Genomic DNA, 20,478 nt, shown 5'->3' on the forward strand with positions numbered 1-20,478 from the left:
AGGCTCACCTAATGATTGGATCTTGGCAGTTCACACAGTTTGCGCCATGAAGCTCTTAGGAAGAAATGGTTAGCTTGGCTGTGTGGTTTCTCTGTCAAGATAGACCACGGAGAGCCTTATGTCCTAAATAATGCTTTTTCAAGTACTGAGAATGGGTGTCATCTGATCCGAACCCATGAGAAATAGAGATTGTCCACTTGAGATTACTGCCATTTTAAAGCACCCTAGGTACCTGTGTGACCAGAGTTTTCAGGGCTCCTTACTTAAATAAACAAAATTATTGGAGTTCCTGCAGGGGTAAAGGTGGAACACTTATGCATCAGCTTGGCTAGAAGTTAGCAACCACAGACCCACAGACCGGGACCCTGAGCATAAAAACTTTGTCAGACTTTCCCTCGTTTAAGCTTTGTGACGTTCTCAGGTACTTGAGTTAACGTTTCCATCTTTTCCCATTTGAGTGATTTTTTAAACCTTTTAAATTGTGGGTGTCCTGTTGGCACTGCGTGAGCAAAGGTGAGGGGGGATTATGGAGGCCTTCTACGTGGTCCTGGTACGTTGAGTAGTACTGGATGGTGGCACCTTTCAAACGGAAGGTGTAGGGGTCGTGCAGTCCGGGAGTACCAGTCTCCTGTTGTGCCTGGAAGACATATCTGGGAGGTGAACCTAATCTGGCCCAGTCAGGTTCCCTCTCTTTTAAACTTCTTTGTTTTGCTAATCTATGAAACTGAGCCTTAGTGGTTATATTTTATTCTGATCCTGAGGGATTAGTTTTAGTTTAGGTTAGGTTTGGTTATTTTTAGGAATGCATTTATTTTTCTGTTGGGAGGTGGCGGGATAGTAAAGTCAGTCTAGAGATTCTGGTCGTCTTGTTGTCTTTCAAGAGCATGGGAATTGGAAAACACTACCAAGCCTTCTGATGAAATTAATTTGATAGACCTGCTGCTTCCAGTTTGGATGTCGCCTAAAGATTTATGATTGAGTTACATGGTTACAAACTGTTTCTTTCTGTTGCTGGTTTAACTTTCTCCCAAAACCGGTTTGGTAATTACCAGGAAGTACTGGAGAACAGGAGAACCTTAAGCTGTGTATAGAGCCTTTCAGCCTTCAGAACTACCTTTACATACAAGAACCTTTCACTGAGTTATGAGTTGTAATGACGGCCAGCATTCAGATGTTTCTCATGTACCGGGTACTGTGCGAAGTGTTTCACATACCACAGCTCAATCATGAAAACCAGTTCATGAGGTTGCTGTGGTCCCGCCCCTCCCCAACATCTGACAGGTGTGCCAGCTGAAGTGTGGACAGGTAAATCGATCCTCTCAAGTTACAGGCTTTGTAGGTTTCTGGCGTCTGTGTCCTCTGGGCCTGTAATTCTCAGTATCATGTCCGTAAAAGATAAAACAGACAACTTAGGTGCTCACTTAGGCAGTGGGATTGGGGTTAAATCTTTTTTTTTTTTAATTTTTGAAATTTACTTATTTTTAGAGAGCAGGGGAGGGGCAGAGAGGGAGGGAGAGAGAGAGAGAGAGAGAGAGAGAGAGAGAGAGAGAGAGAATCCCAAGCAGGCTGTGCACTGTCAGCGCAGAGCCCAATGTGGGACTTGATCTCACAAACTGAGAAATCATGACCTGAGCCAAAATCAAGAGTCAGATGCTCAACCGACTAAGCCACCCAGGTGCCCTTGGAGGTTAAGTCATTGTCGAACAAAAGATATGGGACTTCTTTACTTTGAACCATTTCTTTAGCAGTGGCTGGCTGATGAGATAACAAGGTAACTGAGAATTCTCACCTGGTGCATATTCTGTCCAAGGAACTAACTGTTGAAGGAAAGAATTTTAATGTCCTATTTTCCTATCATCAAGTGGTTTTGGGGGGTGACTAGGGCGGTGGCACTTAGGACGGTCGTGGAGTAGTATTGATGATTAAATGATCAGTCCTTTTCTTGTCTGCATTCTTGAGGTTGGAAATTGTACCCTGGAATGCTAATTGACCCTGTCTCAAGCCTGGCTGCCACGTTCAGATGAAAGGAGTGATAGCGAAGGGAAGTAGCTGCATTTGGGTAGGTTTCCACTTTTAGGAAGGGTCCACACCTACGTGTCACAGTTGCGCTGGGTAAGCAGGGCACTGGCATTCTTATTCCCTATTTGATAAGGATGACCAGAAGGAGGGTACAGAAGAAATAGCAATGAGACCGGATGGCTGCGTGGGTGGCCTCATGGTAGCTTTGATACCAAGCAGAATGGTGACCCGTAGCCAGTCCTCACTTTCCTGGCCCTCCCTTTCTTGAATAGTAAAATGAGGTTTTGAAGCAGATGATCTTCAAGGGCTCTTGAACTGTTAAAGTTGTATGATTTTATATATCCCACTAAAGCAGACCAAACCTGATAAAATCACGAGGTAGATTTAAAAATCCATGCACGTTGAATGAAGCTCAAATTGTTTTATTAGGATTGATTCATTGCATTATAATAGGTGCAGCAACTGTTTTCTTGGGGGTGGGGGTGTAGTATTGGGTCTGTTCAAGTCCTGAGTCTGGTCTGTGTGGTTCCTGAGCTCCTGGGCGTTTTCTTTTTCTTTCTTTCTTTCTTTCTTTCTTTCTTTCTTTCTTTCTTTCTTTCTTTCTTTCTTTCTTTTCTTTTCTTTTCTTTTCTTTCTTTTCTTTCTTTTCTTTCATGTTTATTCATTTTTGAGAGACAGAGAGAGCATGAGTGGGGAAGGGGCAGAGAGAGAGGGAGACACAGAATTCGAAGCAGGCTCCAGGCTCTGAGCTGTCAGCACAGAGCTCGACATGGGGCTCGAACTCATGAACTGCGAGATCGTGACCTGAACCTAAGTCAGACGCTCAACCAACTGAGCCACTCAGGCGCCCCACCTGGGCGTTTTCTTACCACTCCTGGGGCTAGTTGCCCCTCACCGGCTGAGACCTGCCCTCTCCCTAGGGCTACTGCCAGCCTTGGGACCGTGCACTCCCTTTCTGTTAATTGGATTTCTTTCTTGACTCTTAGTTCCCATCTTTAACATCTTGGTAGACTTTGTTAGCATCCGAACTCCGGTTGTCTCTTTGTGTAACCCTATTCCTTCCTCTGTTACAGGAATATAGATTTTTAACTTCCCAGCTCAATGAATCGGCCAGCTTGCTTGTCTGAATTTTTGAGTCTCAAAGGAATTGACAGGGTGTCCATAATGTTTGGAAACCTCATCTTACTTTGTTTTCTTTTCTCTTTTCTTTCTTTCTTTCTTTTTTTCTTCCTTTCCTTCCCTTTCCCTTTCCCTTTCCCTTTCCCTTTCTTTCGTATATTAGAGAGAGAGAAAGAGCCCGAGTGGGGGAGACACAGAATCCGAAGCAGGCTCCATGTTCTGAGCTGTCAGCACAGAGCCCGACGTGGGGCTTGAACCCACGAACTCCAAGATCATGACCTGAGCCGAAGTCAGATGCTTAGCTGACTGAGCCACCCAGGTGCCCGTAGACTTTCTTTTTAGCATAGTGAAGATACCCTTCATGACATCATACACACAGTCACGTATTTTTTCCTTTTATCTCCAGACTTAGTGCCTCTCTTAAAAAAATTTTTTTAATGTTTATTTATTTTGAGAGTGAGAGAGTGTGCAAGCAGAAGCAGGGGAGGGACAGAGAGAAGGAGAGACAGAATCCTAAGCAGGCTCCTGCACTATCAGTGCAGAGCCCAATGTGGGGCTCAAACTCATGAACTGCAAGATCATGACCTGAGCCGAGACCAAGAATCTGACGCTTAACTGACTGAGCCACCCAGGCGCCCCCAGACTTTATGCATCTTACAGATTGTGTGCCACACAATTATTTTCTTGCTGGCATGCTCTCCTACCCTTTATGGCTTTGCCTGTATTACCACATATTTTTTTATTAAAATTTTTTTTTAATGTTTATTTATTTATTTTTTTTTCAACGTTTATTTATTTTTGGGACAGAGAGAGACAGAGCATGAACGGGGGAGGGTCAGAGAGAGAGGGAGACACAGAATCGGAAACAGGCTCCAGGCTCTGAGCCATCAGCCCAGAGCCCGACGCGGGGCTCGAACTCACGGACCGCGAGATCGTGACCTGGCTGAAGTCGGACGCTTAACCAACTGCGCCACCCAGGCGCCCCTTTAATGTATATTTTTGAGAGAGAGAGACAGAGTGCAAGCAGGGGAGGGGCAGAGAGAGAGGGAGATAGAGAACCCAAAGCAGACTCCAGGCTCTGAGCTGTCAGCATAGAGCCCGATGCGGGGCTGGAACCCACGAACTGCAAGATCATGACCTGAGCTAAAGTCAGACGCTCGATTGACTGAGCCACCCAGGTGCTCCACCACATATTTAATACAGATCTTTCAATGCCAGTGTTCTGGCTGATGCTGTTTCACGGCAGTCCCCACTGACTCTGAATACCTAACTTCTCTCTAAGTGGGTAGGCCAGCTTCTGGTCATGATCCCTCCACCAGTTATAAAACTACATTTGGGGTCATAGTTGTCTATGATCTACTTCTTCACTGGAGCCAGTATGACAGATCAATTTCTTGAGTGTCTGCACTGGTGAATTGGGAATAGCCATCAGGAGTGTCGTGTAAGTGTATCAGGAAAGAGCTAGGACTCACTCATGGGCTGCTGTGGGCCTGGGATGGGGACCACTAATGAGCTGTCCTGGGATGGGGAGGTGACGGCACACATGCCATTGTTTGCCAGTCGACCCGGAAGCCCAAGACTCTTAATCATTTTTTTTTTATAATCTTAGGATCATATGGCTTTTTGTGCATATCCATGTTCTTTACTGTTTGAGAGCGTTTTCAACAGCTACTTTAAGAGTGGCTTGGCATACATTTATAAAAGGTCTCAGGAGATTTCTTACTGGAAGAATTATTTAGATTCTGTACTTAGTAGTAAGCTCTCTCCTTGTCAAAAATATTGATTTCACTCCTCAGTGATAGTTTCTAAAATGTACTTTCCAAATATCTTCTAATAGAGTGGCTCCTAGCATTTGGACCAGCAGTCTAAGGATCTTTGGGAGATTATATTGGAGGAAAATGCTGGTTCCCATATATTAAGAACTACAAATTAGTGAAAACAGACATGATCTATTAGAAATATGGGGCAGCAATAACAGGCAATGTCTATGGAGCGTGCCAGATCCTGTCCTGTGTGATTTGAGTGTTGTATTAATTCATACAGTTCCCTGATGATATCATTATTCTGATCCCTCTTTTGTGTCTGAGGATGTGGGGCATGGAGGCTTATTGATTTCCCTGAGGTCACTGGCCAGTAAGTGATGGAACTGGGACGTGAGCCCAGACAGCCTGACTCTAGAGCTCATGTTTGTAACCCGTGTGTTGTAATGGTCAAGGGGCATTTCCAGACCTTCAAGGGAAGGAAACAGATTCTCAGTCGGAAATGCAAATTAGAATTTTGAGGTACCACTTTTCACTACTTAGATTCAAGTGTGACTTTGGTGGGAACTACTTCATAGCTGACGTGTAGACTTAAATCCCTCCTTCCCTCCACCCACGTCCGCTCACTGTGGCTTCGCTGCTCTTGGAGCTCAGGTGTTCTGCAGCCCAGTGCCACCTGAGCGGAGGACCCGCCCACCCTGTGCCTGGACTTCTGACCTGTGTGCCAACTTACCGGTGTTGATTTAAAGCACTCAGTTTGTAAAATTTGTTGTGCAGCAGTAGAAAACTAATACAGAACTTTGAGGGGTTGTCTCTGTTTGAAAGGATTTTCCCCTTCCTGTCTGCCCTTTGAATTTCTAGTCCCTTTAAGAAAAAAAAATATTTATTTTGAGAGAGAGAGAGAGAGAGCTTGTGAGAGTGAGAGCAGGGGAGGGGCAGAGAGAGGAGGAAGAGAATCCCAAGCAGGCACTGCGCTGTCAGCATAGAGCCCGATGTGGGACTCGAATTGTTGAACTGTGTGATCGTGACTTGAGCAGAAACCAAGAGTCAGACACTTCACCGACTGAGCCACCCAGTTTTTTGTTTTTTTTTGTTTTTTTTTACACAAAGTTCAGAAACGCTTGATCATTCTGCATTTCAGCAACATTTAAACTGCATTGTGTTTGGATCAGTCATGCACCCTTTCGTCGCACTTTACATTTAGACCACAAGGATTATTTCTACACATGAATCTAGCTGTGTATCCTTGGGGTCCCTTCTAGCACAGAGTAGGTGCTCAAATATATTCTCAAGTAATGTGTAGTAGGTCTGTCAGGAATTTTAACTTAAAAATCAAAGATTCAGAATTCTGAAAGGACCTCAGTATGGTCCCAGGAGAGAGCTCTCTATTTGATTAAAATGCCAAATAACTTGCTTTTATTGTATTCATAAATATTAAATGTCCAGTGTTCTTTATGATGTATAGACGCCTTGAAAAATGGGCTCCCTTTTCTCACGGAGCTGGTGTGTTCATGAGATAAGATGAAGTGTTCTTTAATAAACGGTTTTTCATTTTTGGGCATTTTAGACGTATATCTAGGCTGGCATAAAAAACCGTTTGGTTTTTCTTAACCAACTGCTATTTAAATACATGTAGACTTCCTGCTTAATGCTAAAGCATAAAAATAGATGATTTCCCTTTTGTTTATGAAACTGCTGAATAAAGAATCTGAAACAATTATAAGAAGGAACAGTCCTGAAAAAATGTCAGGTCTTTGATTAAGAACGAGTGGAAACTTGAAAGGGTATTTAACGAACCATTTGAATAGTTAAGCATGACCATATGCCCAAGATGACACCTGTTGTCTTACTGTAATTATTAATGGCACCTTGTTTTATTCTCAAGTGTCTGTTTGATGATAAATTATATTGTGACCCTGTAATAGTATGTTAGCAGTTGATGTCTTTGACTTGCTGTCTCCTTTTAATAATTATTCACCTCCCAGAGATTGAAGTTGGAAGTTGTACAGCATCCGGTTTCAAGAAGGCAGGCAGACTGTCCTGAACTTCCTCCCGGACTCGCCAAATCTGTGGAAGTGATATTAAAACTGAATGAGGGGCGCCTGGGTGGCGCAGTCGGTTAAGCGTCCGACTTCAGCCAGGTCACGATCTCGCGGTCCGTGAGTTCGAGCCCCGCGTCGGGCTCTGGGCTGATGGCTCAGAGCCTGGAGCCTGTTTCCGATTCTGTGTCTCCCTCTCTCTCTGCCCCTCCCCCATTCATGCTCTGTCTCTCTCTGTCCCAAAAATAAATAAACGTTGAAAAAAAAAAAATTTAAAAAATAAAAAAAAATAAAACTGAATGATAAAAACACCCACGTTTTCATGTCTGTTTGGAAACTTACAGGTTTTTTTTTTTTTCTTTATCATGGAATTCACAAATTTTATTAGAATACGCCTGTGTGTGTGTGTGTGTGTGTGTGTGTGTGTGTGTGTGTGTGTTTAAAATTGATTTGCCTGGCATGTGGTTAGTTTTTTATAAGTCTTCAAACTGGAGATATCCCCCCCCTGCCCTTTTTGAGGGGTTTATATATATATCTTTATTAGACATTACTTTTTTATTGTGGTAAAATACACATAACATCTCTAACCATTTGTAAGAGTATAATTCAGTGGCTTTAAAGACATTTGCACTGTTTATAACCACTGTTACCATACCTGCAGCATTTTCATCCTTTCCAGTGTAAACCCTGTACCCACTACATGATAACTCCCTAAACCCCCCTTCCCCTGCACCCTGATAACATCTGTACTCCTTTCTGCAGAGATCTTTCCTTTTACTTAATTGTAGTCATTTTTATACCTGTTCCATTTTTTTTTTTTTTTTTTAGTTTTATTTTTAATCTCTACATCTGACATGGGGCTCAAACTCACAACCCCAGCATCGAGTTGCATGCGTCACACCGACTGAGCCAGCCAGGTGCCCCCACTACCTGTTCCTTTTTTTACCCTCTGGAATCTGTATTACTTACAAATACTCCAGATTTCATGATATGCCTCCCACTGGTGTCTGTCTTGATTTTTATTTGCTGAATTTAAAAAGTCAAGCTATATGATCTCACTCATATGTGGAATTTAAGAAACAAATGAGCGAAGGGGGAGAGAGAAAAAGAAACTGAGAAACAGACTCATAACTGTAGAGAACAAACTGATGGGTTACCAGAGGGGAGATGGGTGGTGATGGGGGGCGCGGGAAATAGGTGATGGGCATTAAAGAGTAATCAACATCACTATTCATTAGGAAATGTATATTAAAACCACATTTAGTTACCACTGCGCTAGAATGGTGTAAATCAAAAATATTCTGGGCGCTCCTGGGTGGCTCAGCGTCCGACTTTGGCTCAGGTCATGATCTCGTGGTCTGTGGATTTGAGCCCCGCATCGGGCTCTGTGCTGACAGCTCAGAGCTTGGAGCCTGTTTCGGATTCTGTGTCTCCCTCTCTCTCTGCCCCTCCCCTGCTCATGCTCTCTCTCAGAAATGAATAGATATTAAAAAAAAAATAAATAAAATTCTGACAGCCCCACCAGTGGGGAGACTGTGCCACAGCCCTCACACAATGCCAGTGGGGGTGCAGTATGGTGCAGCTGCTCTGGGAAAATGATTTGCTAAGTTTTTTATGAAGTTAAACATGCACGAACCAGCGATCACACTTCCAGAGAGTCAGTTACTAAAAGAAATATGTTCACACAAAAACCTGTCTTCGGATATTTGTAGCAGCTCTAGTCCTATCACCGAAATCTGAAAGTTTCTCAAATGTCCTTCAGCTTGGTAAATGATAAACCGTGGTCCGTCTCTACCATGGACTGTTACTCAGCAAGAAAAAAGGAACAAACTACTGACCATGTGCAACACAGATGAATGTCCCAATATGTTTAAAAAAAGGTGGGGGCTGTGATGATGAGTTATCACCTATAATACTCCCAAGGGTTAGAAATCATCTTTCTTGTAGCTCTCCTGGTTTGCCTACCCACCACACATATGGAATAGCATTTTGGGTGCTGGAAAGCCTTTGCGCTAGGTTGCCTTTTATTTGGTTACTTATGTCTTTACCTTTTCCAAACTCAGAAAATGAACAAGCAATTTAAATGGACACTTTACCAAAGGATATTTATCAACGACAAATAAGCATATAAAGAGAAGCTCGACATTTATACTAACAAAATTACAAAAGAGATACGTCATCATACCTACTAGAAAGGCCCAAATCAAAATGACACTATCAAACTTAGAGGGTGTGGAACAACTGGAACTAAGTGGGGCTATAAAAGGCTACGACCACTTTGAATTTATTAATGCCTAAACCCTGTGACTCAGGAATTCCAATCCTAGATATTTAATTAAGAAAACTTATGTCCACAAAAAGTACGTACATGGTCTTCATCACTTAGTGAGGAACTGGAAGCCCAGATACTGGTCAACAGGGATAGTAAACCAATGGAGGTGTGTGTATTTGCATGGTAGACTCCTACTCAGAAATAAGGGAGAAATTATACAGCAGTGTAGATGAATCTGAAATAATTATGTTGAAGACACAAACTGTGATAAGCATTCCCAAAAGACCAACTTAATTGATGGTGGTGGAAGTCAGAAAGTGATTTCAACAGGGTAGAGGGCAGGAAGGAATTTTCTGAGAGGATGGCAGTGTTCTCTGTCTTGTTTGGGTGGTGATTGTATATAAAGGTGTATAAAACTCAAAAAGCATCAAACTGAATACTTCCGTACATTTTATTATATGTATGTTACAGCTCAGTAATAATAAGGCTAGGATTGTGCATTAAAAGTAAGTCAAGGTGAGGTGCCTGGGTAGCTCCGTTGGTTAAGTGTCTGACTTCGGCTCAGGTCATGATCTCGCCGTCTGTGAGTTTGAGCCCTGAATTGAGCTCTGAGCTAACAGCTTGGAGCCTGCTCTGGGTTCTCTATCCTCCTCTCTCTCTGTTCCTCCCCCACTCATGCTCTGTCTCTCTCTCAAAAATAAACATGAAAAATTTTAAAAGACTTTGAGGACCCCACCAAGCATGTCTCAAAAGAAGAACAACCATAAAAAAGTGAGAAAAGTAGGTCAGTCAGTGGTTGAAGCTATACCCAGGGCTTCTGTGAGAATTGATTGGACCATAATACAGTCTTGTAAACAAAAAAGGGATGAATCAGTTGCAGACTTTCGAATTTGCTTAGAAGAAATATTTAGACAGCATTTTGGTTTCAGGGACTGTGAAGCTAATATTGCCTTGTCTGCTCATTTTGTTAATGGGCTTCTCCCTGAGCTTAATGATTTATTAAAGAAACATAAAATAAGACGGGAGATCACTCCCCTTTCTGAGCTCCCAACATCTTGCTGAGCATTTTGAAAGAATATTAGAACAGAAAAAGGGGTTATCCAGCAAATAAACTCATGGCCCTACAATTACAACAACTACAGGGGCCTTGACCAAACTTTAGAACTAACTTTGCACCTGCCTCTGTTGAGGAGATACTTGTCAAGACTATAAGCAAAAGGGACATTGGATAAAGGACTTTGCCCTCAAACAACCTGATTATCCAAGAAGAGGAAACACTCCACCTTCAGATTCTCAAGATAACACTGATGGGGCTGAGGAATCATCTGGTAAGCCACTCCCAGTAATTCCTGTAACTCATCAGGGTGAAATGAAACTTGAAATAAATGAGAAATCTGCACTGTGCTGGTAGATACCAGAGGTACTCTTTCTCCTTTTAACTCCACCATGGTACAGCAAGAACTTCTTCAGAGTAATAAAATTGGTTTGGTGATAGGAGTCACGTCCAAAGAGTTCCTTTATCAGCGCCCTTAACTTTGGCCCTTACCCTCTTCTCCGAAAATCATGCCTGTCTCTTAGGAGACACTGACTGTCAATCTCCTGGCAAGTTACCTACTTCCTAAATTCAGAGGTCAAATAAATTTTGTCTTCCCCAACCATATAAATCTGTTAATTCAGTTTTTTGGACATGGGGGTCTGACGTTTAACTGTTCAGGTGAGGTTCGCTAGTGCCTCTGTCACCAGCCTGCAAGAGACCACTGTTGAGCCCTCCCGCCACTCACAAGTTCAAGCTGCCCCAAGAACAGTGAGGGGTTTGAGCTGAGCACAACTATGAAGTGGGCCATGGCAAGAAAAAGGGAAACCATGACCACTCCAGAGGACCCAGTGGCCAGAGAGAACAAGGGAACAATCCGGAAGTCTGCTTCTAATGACCTGTGTCAAAAGTTGATAAGAAACAAAAACCCAGTGAATCACCAAAGTAGTAATCAGTAAAACTTTACTGTGCACATACCAAAAGGCTGTTTGCCAACCATGAGCACTCAAACCGAAACATGGAATGAGGCTCCAAGGTGGCTTATATCGCATGAGGGCAGTGAGTGTTCTTTACAGTGATTGGTTATAGTAATAGAATTTTCTTAAATGTAAAGGAATTGGTTAGTGGTTACCTCATGTCAGTTTTGGGGAATGAGGTTACTTTTGCTTATGATTTTCAAATGCAGAGGCAAGAGGTGACTCAGGTTGACCTGGAGCTTTTGCTATTAATAACATTTTACCCCTTCATCAGTTGCTTTTTCTGTGTGTGATAAATGTATTTTAAATCTGACCATTTGACAGTATGATGCCTATATCATAACCCACTGATCTTTTTATATGGGTGATTTTGACTTTTTTTCATCTTTAGTCTTGATGATATAATTTGGGTATCTATGAAGATCAGTTTTTGTTTGTACTTTTTACTTGGTTAATTTGAAAAGCTCCCCCTGCCCAATTTTAGTTTAATCATGTATCTCTGGAAGTTTAACTGCTTCCCTTATAAATGAGCTGGCAGCTTATGAGATCTGTCGGCTGCTTGAGTGATAGTTCTCCATGACACCTGAATGAATCCCACCAACCTCTCCTAAATGTTAAATTCTGAGAGGTTTAGCATTTCTGCTGCCTTTAATTACTCTGACTGCTGTATAATATGCAATCGTCTATTGCACAACTTTTTTTTCAGTGCTGTATCATAGTGAAACCTTAATGTGTAAACATTAAGCCGCGATTAAGGATCCAGACTTAAAATTCAACCCCAGTTTGTGTGTATGCCAGCAATGACAGCTACTGATAAATTCTTAATTTCTTTTCCTAGCAGCTGGAAATTTCTTTTGATACCAATTTGAAGATGGTCCTAACTTTAGAAGGGTGAAAATGTGGAAAACAGTATCTTAGGACACTTCTATTGCAATATTAAAAGAAGAAAGCGAGATGTATTCTGGTAGAATTTTGGATTCCCTTCTGCCCCCTAAATTACATAAACCTCAGAGAGAAGAAGTAATGAGAGCAGCATTGAGGTTTTTACTCCTCATCTGTAACACTGGAAGCTGGTACATTGTAGGTGCGGGTGAATTCCTTAAGAAGGATCTTTGCCGATCCTTAAACCCAACCATATTTTTATTTTATTCATTTATTGAACAGATATTCTGGGCATCTTGCCAGTTGGGTCCTCTGGGAAGCACATGCCAAGTGCTTAGACGGGGTTAGAAGTAGAAGATTTTTACCGATGGAAATGCAGTACATGAAGGGAAACGAAGCAGAAGTGGGCCTGGGGATCCTTCAGACTGGGATGCAGGTGTGGTCTCTGTGAAGGGAGAGGGGAAAGGGAGGGCGACTGCGTAGACTACGGTGCAGTTGTACGGCAGTCTGGGCCCGCCCTGGTGTAGAGATTGCCCACTGGCGAGTCTGTGCTGGCCGGGAATGGAGAGCCCTCTCGGCCCCGCTGTGCTTTGTCCTTGGCTGGCATTGCCTACAAAGTGGCGGCCTCTGCTTAGAAACTGAGGCAGGTCCTCTGCACAGCGGCAGCTGGAGTCTCTCTGCTCACTGGCCTCCTGTGCAGGGTCTCTCTTAGAGGATGGTCTGAGGAGTGCGTCTCCACAGCCACGAGAGTCCCTTGCCGCGTACCAGGAGCTGTTGTAATGTTAACTCTGCCACTTGGTTTGAATCGGAACCTGGACCAGTCGCCTAACTTGCAGATTTTAGCTTTGGAGAAAATAATGCCGATATCGTAGGGTTTTCGCGAAGTCTCACCGCACAGTGGTCTCACTCACACGTTCGGCGTTCTGGTCTGTTTCCTGTGGGGACGCGGTGATGGTGAGGTTCGAGAAGGTCCCTGTGCGGGTTTCACCCGGTCATGGCAGACACTGTAAACGCACAGATACCTGAACGGTAGTCTCCCGGCATGAGAGCTGCTCATTAAAACCAGGTGATGCGGCAGTGTTGCGCGCAATACGTTTTTTCACGCACCGGAGCTGTGAAGCCTACCACGCGGAATGTTTTCTGCAGAATTGAATGAACCAGTGCGCAGGGTTCGGAGGACACATTGGCGAACAGACTAATGATACTTCAGACAAAATGTGCACAGCGCCTCCGGCATGCCGACTTAGGTGTGATTTCAATGTAAAGGGGACTCAGATTGATGAGTTTTGCAGTGTAGTAGATACTTATTCTTACTTGCTGGGAAGAATTAATTTCGAAACGAGCACTCGATGTTTCATTTGCTGGGAAACCAAAGGATAAACTGGGACAGACTGTGCTAAAACGGGGGTTGACAGACTTTCTCTTTTTCTGTAAAGGACCAGATAGTAAATATTTTAGGCCTGCCTGGCCGCCACAGTCTCTGCTGACACCACTCAACCTGCGCCGTCCTGGCATGAAAGCTGCCGCAGACGACATGTGAACAAATGGGCCTGGTTGTGTTCCGATAAAATTTTGAAAAGATTGAAATTTATGTTCCATAGGATTTTCATGTGTCGCAAAAATACCATTCTTTTGATTTTCTTTCAACCATTAAAAATATATAAAATCCATTCTTGGAGCCTCCCGGCTGTCCAAACAGGTGGTGGGTTGGATTTGGCCACCCTGTGGACTAGAACTTTGAAGAACGTAGGAGTAACCGGATTTCATTAGTGGGATAAATGAAGCAAAGCACTAAAATTCACTTTTGAGGAGTTAGCATTTCTGATTTTAGCTTTTTGCAGGTGCTCCTAAATTTTTAGGACATCTCTCGATTGAGGTTAGTGACTCAGAAGCTTAGCCTAGCCATATTGTCTGTTTTTCTTGTATTTGATAAAGATGTAGCAATAACAAGTATTACTCTACATAATAAATCTAATGCAGAATCAGTTTGTATTACCAGTTTGTATTGCTTGAGCAAATCGGAAATGTCAAGGGTTGGAAAATTTTAGTACACATATTTAAAATGCATACCTTCGGCCCTCTGTGTCTTTGATCTTTCTGTATGAATACCTGAAAAGCTCTCTCTCTCCCTCCTCTGCGTGGTATCCCATTTTGTGGATAACTAACCAATCCTGTATTACTGGAACCAACCTAAATATCCAGTCGTTAAGTTTTATGAATATAGTGCAATGAATACTTTTGTTCTATAAATATGCAATTGCATAATTTAACATATAACGTGAAATGTATATTGCACAACTACAAGTATGTCTTTAAGGTAAATTTCCAGAAGTGGAATTAATGGATCAAATACTGTATATGCATTTGAACTTTTGCCTTGCATAGTGTGATTGTATTGATTGGTACCAAATTTGAGTGGCTGTTTCCCTCTGAATATAAAGTGTGTTGTCACATTTTTGTTTTTGCTCATTAAGTGAATTATGGTATCTTGTTTTAGTTTTAATTTGCATTTCTGTCATGATTGTGGTTGTATATCCCTTCATATGATTATGATCCATTTGTATTTATTTTCCTTGAACTGTCTTTTTATGGCCTTTGCTAGTTTTTCTATTGGGGATTTTTTTTTTTTTTATGTGCTTTTTATATGTTTGAGGAATTAGTCCTTTGTTTTTGGTGGTAGTCCCAAGTATTGTATATCTTTTAACTTTGCTTATGATTTTAAAAGTACCAACGTTTTAAAAATGTAGCCCTGTTTACTCCTTTTCTTAGTTCTTTAAAATCTTTAATTATTATGACTTGTAAATCTGTCTCCCCCCCCCTTTTTTTTGTCTTTATGAGACTGCCTTTGTTTTAACTATGACATTCTCTTAGTCTTCTCCCTTTTTTTTTTAAAATGTTTATTTATTTTTGAGAGAGAAAGAGAGCATGAGTAGGAGAAAGGCAGAGAGAGAGGGAGACACAGAATCCAAAACAGGCTCTGGGCTCTGAGCTGCCAGGACAGAGCCCCACGGGGGGCTTGAACCATGAGCTGTGACATCATGACCTGAGCTGAAGTTGGACGCTTAACCGACTGAGCCACCCAGGCACCCCTCCCTTTCTTTCCTAAGGATACTTGTCATTGGATTTAGGACCCAAACTAATTAAGGATGATCTCATCTCAAAACTTTGAACTTCATCACATCTGCAAACATCCTTTTCTTTTTAAGGTCACGTTCCTAGGTTTTGGGTGGACATATCTTTTGGAGAGCCACTGTTCAACCCACTACAAGAACTCCATTTGATTGTTTTTCTGATTTTTTTTCCCTCCAGTGTTGACTTCAAGAATTCGATTCCTGACGTTTGATCTGCATATTTAAAGCTCTTGAAATATATTTTCAGTTCTTCTCAGAAGGAAAATTATTCTGTGCCTTCTGCCATACAGGGTGCGGGTGCTATGAATAGCATAGCATTCCATTCTGGGACTTGGAATAGCAAGTGGCTGAGAACGTGTAATACTTAATTTTTATTTTTTTCTACTCCATAAACTTTTGATTTTTTTTTTTAAACATGTCTACGTTAAGTCTTACTCCTTTTCTCATGTTTCAGCATAAATGGTATATTGAACTAACTTGCTACTGTGTTCAATGATAACGGGCATCCAAGGCTTCCTGCAGTGTTTAAATTCAAGAGGCATGAGCCCAGAATAGCGCTCCTAAGCATTGTCTGTAGATATGGTAGTGTTATAATATCGTTACTATAGAACAGAAATGGGTATACATAAGCTTTATAACCTTGGTCAAGTTTTATACTTTTTATTTAGTTACCTCCTGGAAAGTTTGAAGTTTCAGATATGTCAGCAAAAATATTGATTAGAATGGGTTTTAGGTTTATAATGATACATGATATTATGCCTTTGCTAACTTCACAGTCCCCAGTCTCAAAATTGAGTATAAAAACTGTCTGCAGAGTAAATTTATTCACACTGATCCTGTTTTCTTACACAAAATCCTTAAACACATCAAGTTATGTATAGACTGAATATATTAACATGAGGTTGTAAACTGTATTTTTAAGGTTACAGTTATAACTTTTTAAGTGTGATAAAATGTCTTCCTTTTTACTCTTCTCAATAAAATCTATCATTTATTGTACTAAAAGCCTTTATGACTGAGCAAAATGACAGTCCTTTCGCTGAAGCAATACTGGATTGCAGTGAATGTAATTCAGCCAGAGCCCTGGATGTTTTTCACAAGCTACTTCCATATTTGGGTTTCATTCTTCACTCAGACACAGGGTACTGATGTCACCAAGCCTGTTACCTGTTAGATTGTGTCATTTTCCTTTGTTTCTTTAACTTTTGGTTTATCGGTTATAAATTCTCAGACACTGTAAAGTTCGTCAGTTTTGCTCATTGAAACATGGATACAGAAATTTAAAAGGGGCTAGAAAAGGATCTGGGTGTTCACTCTGGTCTGATTTTTTTTCCGTCTTAAAGGTGATGAAATTGAAGTCTAACTAGAGAAGTGAACTAAGTCATTTATTGCTGGTGAGGTCTCTGTTAGAACTCCGAGCTCTGGAGTTCTCCGCACCATTGTTCATTGGTCTACTTTTAGTGCCTATTTATAGTGCCTGCTAAGTTGCAAACTCTCACTACGTAAACATTTCTTGAATATAAATAAATAAGCATGAGTCTTTAATCTCAAAGCTTCAAGTATTCCTTCGGTTTTTATTTCTAAGATATAATTCTATGCAAAATTAACGCAATTTCAAGCTATACCTGCTTATGAAGATTCTTATGTTTATCATCAGGAGAAAAAAATATTTTAAAAAATAAGAGGAGTCTGCTAGATGTTTCAAAAAAACTACAATTATAGGGAATAAGAGAGAAACTAATAGAAGCCTCATCACTAAGGTAGTGATCCATTAGGATGTGTTTCTTCCCAGTCTTTTTTTTCTTCTTTTTGATCTCTGTATAGATTCTTTTCAGTCAGCGATATCACTTTTGGTGTTTGCTTCTGAACTGAGAGTAAGCATTTTCCTTTTTATCAAGTTTCTTTTGAAAGAATTCTTTTTTAATGGATGCATGAAATTTTGTTTGGATGTGCCATCATTTAACTCTTCCTCTTACATAATGTTGACATGAGGTCGCTGGATGGATATCCCCCTTGTCGGATTTGGTGACATGTTTAGGAGTGATGTTTTGGAGAGCAAGGTGCACTGCCAGGCTGCTTGAGAAAGCTGGTTTCAGTGACCTTTGTGGCCAAAGGTGGGCAAGACTTAGTTTGCTTTTGCTCGAGCCAACCACCTCACTTGGAATTTTGATTGGAGAAAATGGTATTGTATTTTAATGGCAGTTTATTTGACCACCATGTTTTCTTGGTCCCGATGGTTGATGCCTTGTCTTTGCTTTAGGAACAGCCTTGAGAAGCAAGAGGTTACATGGTAATACACTTGGATTGCAAGAAATATTGGAACGATGGTGGAAGGGGCTGCCTGGGGGGTGCAGTCAGTTGAACGTCCGATTCTTGATTTCAGCTCAGGTCATGATCCCAGGGTCGTGGGATCGAGCTCTGCGTTGGGCTCCACGCTGAGCATAGAGCCTGCTTAAGATTCTCTCTCTCTCTCTCTCTCTCTCTCTCTCTCTCTCTCCCCCCCCCCTCTCCCCCTCTCTCTTTCCCTCTCCCTCTCCCTCTGTCTTCTCTCCCCCACCTGTCTCCCCAGCTTGCACTCTCTCTTTAAAAAAAAAAACAACAACCAGAAACAAAAAAATGAAGGAGGATGTGTGACTTAGACTCAGGGAACAGAATCTGAAATTTGATGAATGCTCGTTGAGTGTGTCGTGCATTTTCTGGTTTCCTTCTGGTGTTTATGAGTAGATATTATTCTTCCTGTTTTATGTGTGAGATGTGGACTGACTTACCCAAGATCAATGTAACTTGAAAGCAGTAGAGCTGAGTTTTAAACACAGGTATCCTTGACTTGAGAGGCTCCTAATAATCATTCCCAAAAAAGGCTCTGAAATATGAATCTGTATGAACAGGGCTTTTTTTTTTTTTTTTTTTTTTTAATTCCACTTACATCAAAAGAAATTCAGATGTCAAATGGCTGTTTTTGTTTGTTTTAAGACAAATAATCAAAGCTTCTTCTTTTAGGGGCACCTGTGTGGCTTAGTGGGTTAAGCGTCCAACTCTTAATCTCAGCTCAGGTCTTGATCTCAGGGTCATGATTTCAAGCCCTGCATTGGTCTCCATGCTGGGCTCCATGCAGGGAAAAGCCTGCCTAAAAAAAAAAAAAAAAAAAAAAAAAAAAAAATTCTTCATTTAGAATAATAAAAGTAGATAAAATAAAAATGAATGCCTGAAATCGTATGACCCAGAGGCATTCTGTTATTTGTATATACACAGAATTGCTGTGTTGCTCTTTCCAGGAGGGAGGGGCCACTGCTCAACTTTGTGCCCATTGTGAAGAACGTCCCTGAAGTGCGGCATGTGTGTGAGGTGCGTGACGTGAGGTGTGTGATGGAGAACTTTCTTGTCCATGAGGCCAAGAGTGACTTTCTTGACCTATGTTGGTGTGTGTTGAATGTGGGGTGTAGAGTAGAGATTTTCTGGGTTTGTGATCTGATTCTGGCATTTGCTGGTGTAACTTTGGGCCATTAACCTAACTAATTCGTCTCTACCTTGGTTTTCTCACTTTATTATTTGATGTCCCCATTCCTCCAAATCAAGTAGGTTTAGCATTTTCACTTTATGGAAAATATTTATTGGTATTTTAGCTGCCAACGGTGCACAGTTACAATGCCTGGAGAGGAAGCAAGATCGTGTACACACAAGTGCCTTCTTGGGCAAGTCCTACTGTGGGGGTGGCTTGACTGACTTCTTGCAATAAGTTCTTGTTTTTACGTTGTATTTTTATGAACGTTGTACCTGATACGTGACATAGAATACTGTGATACAGGTGCCTGTGCCCTCTGTACGTGAGCATGTGCAGAAAGCTTATTTTCACACACGGAGGCGCAGTACATTTGCATACCGTTAAATTACAAATAATATTCAGCGTTGAAATAATATCTAGAGGTTGCTTTATTTCTTTGTAAGATCAGTATTTTATAGAGTGTTACATGTTTTTCTATTAAGTTGCTAGTTTTTAAATAAGCCTTCAACTTACATAAATTGGTTTAATTATATAAACGTATGTGCTGTTCTTCTCATATTGAACTTTAGAGCTATTTTGTGTTCACTTCTCTCCCTTTTTACTTTAAAATGATGGGAACAATTTAAGAGGCAACAAGACGTGTGCGCAAGTTATTTTAGGCAGTTTCTCAGAGAGAAAGAAGGTCCTGTTTTTTTCAGGCATCTCAAAGATTATTTGGGTAATAAATGACTTTCTAGAATTTCTCATAGGTTTAAACTAGGGAACTAAATTATTTTGATATTATTGGTGTATGTATATTCCACAACTTACGTTTTTTTGTCTTTTGTTTTTTCCCTGTCATTTTTAGGATTCTGAGTAACAATAAAATATCTGAGCTGAAGAATGGCTCATTTTCTGGGTTAAGTCTCCTTGAAAGATTGTGAGTATTGTTTATTATCTCTTATTGTTATTTCACTTACTGCATTTTTTTTTTTTTTTGCTGTTTATTATGAGCTTTACTTGAGTGAAAGATAATACTAAGTGCGTTTTCATTATAAGACTGTTACTAAAAACTTGAGTTTTCCCAACATTTGATTTCAAAAAATTTCAAGAATTTAATGTCAGAAAACAATTCGTTAATTGGATGTTGGCAAACTTGCTGAAAAAGGGCCACATAGTAAATAATTTAGGCTTTGTGGGCCATATGGTCTCTGTCACAGTGCCTCGTTTTCTGCCATCGTAGTGGGAAAGCAACAAGGGACAATAAATACATGAATCATTGTGGAGGCGAAATTATTTGCAACGCAGGCTGAGGTCATGGTTTGCTGATCACTGGTTTTTGGAGCATAGATGCTATTTTGAAATTCTTTCATGACGTGTATGTCTTATAAAATAAGTAGAATTTAAAAAATACATCAAGGGGGGTAACTTTTGGATAAATTTTGATATTTTATTGAATGTGGTAATTTTGTTTTGCTTAGAAATTAGGTCTAGTTTTGCTTATGATCAGATATAAGTAGCACTAATTTTTTTTTTTTTTGCCTTGGAGTTTGCACAGTGAATATTTAATTTGTGTGTATTATGAATAATATTTCTGGTTCTTGTTTCAAATTCCCTTATTACTCATACATTTAGGATAACATCTCAAGACATTTTTTTTTTTTTTTTTTTGAGTATGCTTCATGTCCAACGTGGGGCTTGAACTCACAACCCTGAGATCAAGAGTCCAATGTTCTACCTACTGAGCTTGCCAGGCACTCCTGGG

General features: G+C 41.0%; 1 protein-coding gene across 3 annotated transcripts in view; it reads left to right on the plus strand.

Moving 5' to 3' along the window:
• ADGRA3 (adhesion G protein-coupled receptor A3) overlaps window positions 1-20,478 on the plus strand; it is a 140,756-nt gene that overhangs the window by 18,752 nt on the left and 101,526 nt on the right. For 2 of the 3 annotated variants that reach the window (XM_086705332.1, XM_025922104.2), the window contains exon 2: window positions 19,582-19,653. In XM_086705332.1, the coding sequence (XP_086561458.1) occupies window positions 19,582-19,653 (72 nt within the window). Of the gene's footprint in view, window positions 1-18,504; window positions 18,578-19,581; window positions 19,654-20,478 lie in introns of those variants that run through there. The other variant, XM_086705333.1, reaches the window with a different exon arrangement.

This window comes from Puma concolor, chromosome B1, assembly GCF_028749965.1.
Source record: "Puma concolor isolate L17-30 chromosome B1, mPumCon1.1.hap2, whole genome shotgun sequence".
Taxonomy (NCBI): Eukaryota; Metazoa; Chordata; class Mammalia; order Carnivora; family Felidae; genus Puma; species Puma concolor.